Source organism: Chanodichthys erythropterus, chromosome 15 (genome assembly GCF_024489055.1).
Source record: "Chanodichthys erythropterus isolate Z2021 chromosome 15, ASM2448905v1, whole genome shotgun sequence".
In the NCBI taxonomy this organism is placed as follows: Eukaryota; Metazoa; Chordata; class Actinopteri; order Cypriniformes; family Xenocyprididae; genus Chanodichthys; species Chanodichthys erythropterus.
This window is the reverse complement of record NC_090235.1, coordinates 7,924,057-7,929,281: the sequence shown is the minus strand read 5'-3', so window position 1 is coordinate 7,929,281 and position 5,225 is coordinate 7,924,057. Positions and strand designations below refer to the sequence as shown.

The following is a 5,225-nucleotide window of genomic DNA, read 5'->3' as shown; positions in this document are numbered from 1 at the left end:
ATCACAAACCCCATCTGGGAAACCCTGACATAATATAACATTTAATGCACTTCATGTTGTTGATAACAAAGGATGGAATACTTATAGAAAATAATTTTGACTATTGTCTGTACCTCTCACTGAGAGAAAAGAACATGTTATCGTTATGTTTTGGGGAAAGTTTCCTGCTCAGAGCAGAGCTCAGATCAACTTCAACCTTGACAAAGCTGCGAATCATGTGTATCTGTGTATGTGTGCTAAGTGTTCTGTGCAGGTCCCTTTGTACTGGTGGACAACTGGCATTCTGCTTGAGACCAGCAGACGCCATGTCATGACCCCAAAATGACATCCAGTACCTAAATCCAGATTCCCCTCGTCAGCATCCCGACGAATGGAGATATACTTCTGACTATCTGTCCATGTGTGGAAGATTACCAAATTTGTCTATTTTTCTTAGCCGATCAGAATCATTCAACCTGAAGTAGTTAGTGGACTCTGTTAGAGTATAATTAAAAATTTAATCTAAAAAGTAATCAAAAAGTATTCAGAATACATTACCTAAAATGAGTAATCTAGATTACATTACTAACTAAAATTGTGACCCAGGACCACAAAACAAGTCATAAGGGTCAATTTTATGAAACTCAGATTTATGCATCATCTGAAAGCTGAATAAACAAGCTTTCCATTGATGTGTGGTTTGTTAAGATATGATAACATTTGACTGAGATACAACTACGAAAATCTAGAATCTGAGGGTGCAAAAAATAAAATAAAATAAAAAAATTAAGAAAATCGCCTTTAAAGTTGTCTAAATGAAGTCCTTAGCAATGCATATCCACTCACAAAAATACATTTTGATATATTTACACTAGGAAATTTACAAAATATCTTCACGGAACATGATCTTTACTTAATATCCTATGCATAATGCACAATGCATTATGGCTATTACCTGTGCAACTTATGACATGGTTTTGTGGTCCAGGGTCACATTTTTGGTCACTTTGGAATAAGTAACTTGTAAGTAATCTACCCAGCACTTACTTTAATATAACCTATGTGTGATTCATCATCTGAATTCTGAGTAAGGGTAAACATCAAAGGCCTGCTTTATTTTTCTCACATTAAAAAGGCAGTGAGGGATATATTTATTCAGTGGGTGAACTGTTATGTTCATTTAACATACAAAAAAAAAAAAAAAAAAAAAATCGCCTTTAAAGTTGTCCAAATAAAGTCCTTAGCAATGCATATCCACTCACAAAAATACATTTTGATATATTTACACTAGGAAATTTACAAAATATCTTCACGGAACATGATCTTTACTTAATATCCTAATGATTTTTGGCTTAAAAGTCAAAGTCAATGATTTTGACCCATACAATGCATTATGGCTATTACCTGTGCAACTTATGACTGGTTTTGTGGTCCAGGGTCACATTTTTGGTCACTTTGGCATCAGTAACTGACAATTTGTAAATAATCTACCCAGCACTTACTTTAATACAGCCATCAACTGGTATGGGTAAGGGTAAATATCAAAAGCCTACTTTATTTTTCTCAAATGAAAACGAGGCAGTGAGGGATAGATTTATTCAGTGGGTGAACTGTTATGTTCATTTAAAATACAAAAAAAAAAAAAAAAAAAAATTGGGCTGTGTATCCCTCACCAGAGGTTTCTAAACTCTTTGATATCCCTAGATTTAAAAAAATTAATAAAAAAATTATGTGTTTACCGTAATTCCGTGATGTGTTTCATCGTAATCTGGAAATTTAATGTAATATAACAGCGTTTATAATGTCCATATTTGACTAAAAATACCGAACATTTCCCGTAACAGTTACGTTAGACAGCAGACGAAGTCTTGCGTTTGGGTGACGTCATGTCCTCGGTCGGGGGCGGGGCTTAACAGAGCTGTTTTCAAGTGCCTCAAATCTATTGTCGCCATTTTGTAAGCTCGGCAAACGCTGAAGAAGCACCGAGTCAGAGAAATCCCCTCAATAATCAATCCAGATTCCCAAGAAAACAAAGCCGCAAGATCACCCGTTGTCGTCCGAAAGGAAAGGGAATCTTATCGTATGTCCGCTATCCAGAACCTCCAAACTTTTGGTAAGACTTGAGATCTCTAAAAACGTATTATTTTATTGTGTGGGGGGAAGGGCGAACAGAAAACGACAGGGTGACGTTGATGTTTAGAAAATAAATACTAGTACGTCTTTTAAAAATACAATGTATTTGTAACAAATCCATTTACCGAGTCATTTAAACTTGTGTCGTGTTTTTGAATAATGTTTTTTGTCGTCGAAAAATCCCTATCAGAAACAGCTAGGCAGGCCCCAGTTTTTATTCTTGTTTGGTTCGCTCCTAGTATCGATTATTCGCCTAATTAAAACAACATATTCGTGTTAAATATGTCTTTAAGCATTTTTCAGTTGGTTATCGTCGAGTTTTACGAGTTAATCCTGAATTAAATCGAGATTTGGTTCAAAGATTGTGCTCTGCCTCGATTTTGAACGCCAGCTTGTTTTTCTGGACGAGATACAAAATGGAAGACGCGACTGGATGACGGCTTATTTTTAGACTTTGCACGATCTCCTAGAAACCTCTCGAGCCCTCTGTGTGTGTATTGATGTCAGATTAAAGATAATTGCCATGTTAAAAAAGAGTTTAGGCTGTCGCCCAATAGAAATGAAGTCTTTTGATATAATGAGCTGATCTGGTACACAGACGGTTAATGAACAGCCAGATCAGACCTGAACTCTACCCTGTTGTTAAAGGAGATGGTTTGCTTTGTTCCAACATGCTCGTGATGAGTATTTACAGATTCCAATTTTACATGCGAAAATATTTGGGGAGATGCCATTAATTAGGTTAGTTATCCTTCAGTCAATTTCTAAAGTACATTAGGTGCCCTAGTTTAAAGATTAACTTTGACCCAAATCACACTTTACAAAAACAGGCAAAGCTGGAAATCTGATGCCGCTGACATTGCTAATACCTGTTGTTTATCTTTCCGAAGACCCCTTTGCTGATGCAACTAAGGGTGATGATCGGCTCCCAGCTGGGACAGAGGACTACATCCACATAAGAATTCAACAGCGGAACGGGCGGAAGACTCTGACCACGGTTCAGGGCATAGCCGATGACTATGATAAAAAGAAGCTAGTCAAGGCCTTCAAGAAGGTTGTCATTTATTTCACTATAAAATAATTTGCGCTCTTAATTGGTTGCATGGGTGGTTTAACATTTCCTTTATTTGCATTTCCAGAAATTTGCCTGCAATGGGACTGTGATTGAGCACCCTGAGTATGGTGAAGTAATTCAGCTGCAAGGTGATCAGCGGAAGAACATTTGCCAGTTTCTTACTGATGTAAGTAAGAGCTCAATGACTTGACGTATAATCTGTTGGTGTTTTGATAGTAGCTGATTTAATCAAGCCTTTCCCTTCATCTTACAGATTGAACTGGCCAAAGAGGAGCAGCTCAAAGTCCACGGGTTCTAGAAGCTGATGTGAACTGACCCCTCCCCTCCCCCAAACACTTAACCCAGCCTACCCTGTTGTTGTGCTGCTGTCACCCCCAGCAGCCCCCCCCCCCCCCCATCCCTCAAGGAAAAAAAGCTGAAAATGATTACCTCTGATTTGAGACTTTTTAGTATGGCATCCTTATCAAAACGACCAGTCCTGTTCACACATGGACAGACAAGGCAAATAATGCGGGATAAATGATTTTCGTTCCTTGTCCCCTCCTTTAGTCCTTTATTTTTTTTTAGTTAATCCTGTGCTGCTCTTAAGCACAAATTCCATGTAACTTTTTCTCTTTGTTTTGTACCAGGTGTTTCAATAAAACCTTCAGATGCCACGTTTTGCACAATCTTTACGTTGACGGGGCGGGTGTGGATGGGGCAGTTTATGTATTAATTTCTTGGTTCATATTTAAATGCCACCATAAAGAATCTGCATTTTTAGTTATGATGTGGTCCAGCCTGCTTCAGGGTTACATTGGAGTGCTGTTCGAGCACAAAGCACGGCAACCCCATCTTTTCTCATTATGCATCTCTTAACTGCCTTTTTTACCCTTGTTTTTCACAATATGCATAATTTCAATTTTCTAAACTTGTAATACCATATTTTGTTTTTGGTCTGGAATAAACAATATCCCTTACTTTTGATCTTCTAATTTTTTAAACAATGAAAGATTCTTTAGTGAGTGCAGTGCTTTTTCTGGTTGTAATGGCTGCCAATTAAAGGAAGCAGTAATGGACTTCAACAAACATTGCTGTAGGTTTTGTTTGTGGATAACTGGTTTTATCTTTGCTTTTCACTGATTTGCATCCATTATTCAGTTTATATATGTAATATATTACAACATAAAGAACTTTGCAGGCAAGTTGTGTACTTTTTTTCTACATAGAAAAAAAGTGTAGACGACGCATAACTTTGAAAAATTGTTCCAGTGAGACAACACCCCAAATTACTGGTAAGCCTGCTGAAAGTTGAATTACAGGCGATTATGTGAATGAGTATGGTGTTTATACTATAAACAAAAGAGTTGTTTATATCAGGGGTGCCCAGTCCTGTTCCTGGGGCCAGTTGTTCAAAAAGTTTAATCTGGATCAGAATGATCTGGATTTGGAAATCCCATGTTTTGCTATCCAGGATCAGGTAATCCATCTTACTTTTGTGCTGGTTTTTCAAAGCATAATAGGATTGGATCACCTTGATCCAGATACACACTTTTTTGGATTACCAAATCTAGATTATTAGTGCTCTACAGAGCCCCTAAAGGGACAAAAAACATTTCAATGCTTTTGCATTCTCAGAAAAGTGCTGTGTAGCATTCATCTAAGAAACTTTGCGTTAGCTCACAAAGAACATTTGACTGGTTCATCTCTTCTGATTCTACCAATGTAGTTTACAAACATTATTAAATAGAATATTTTTGTTTGATATTTGCTGCTGTCAATTGCACCAAAATCTCTTTTTTACTTTACCAAATGCCTAAATATGTAGCCTAATGTATACTTCTAATTGATCACTTTAACAGTTAAACTAATAAAGAGCAAATTTAAAAAATGTGTATATTACATGATAAAAATGTATTTTTTGACTTTCTGATGGGTATCAAGAAAGGTACCCCAATCTTACTAAAAAGTTTTGAACAACATAAACTCATGATTTTATCCAGATGTAAACCAAGATTGGATTTTGTGATCTAATCTGATTTCAGAATCCTTTTTTTCT

General features: G+C 36.7%; 1 protein-coding gene across 1 annotated transcript; it reads left to right on the top strand.

The window, feature by feature from the left end:
• The first annotated feature begins 1,923 nt into the window (after nucleotides 1–1,923).
• eif1 (eukaryotic translation initiation factor 1) lies at nucleotides 1,924–4,337 on the top strand. The gene is made up of 4 exons (XM_067361572.1): nucleotides 1,924–2,092; nucleotides 3,003–3,166; nucleotides 3,252–3,353; nucleotides 3,441–4,337. Exons 1-4 carry the CDS (start codon nucleotides 2,062–2,064, stop codon nucleotides 3,483–3,485), a joined length of 342 nt encoding a protein of 113 aa, XP_067217673.1. The 5' UTR covers nucleotides 1,924–2,061; the 3' UTR covers nucleotides 3,486–4,337.
• Nucleotides 4,338–5,225: the final 888 nt, after the last annotated feature.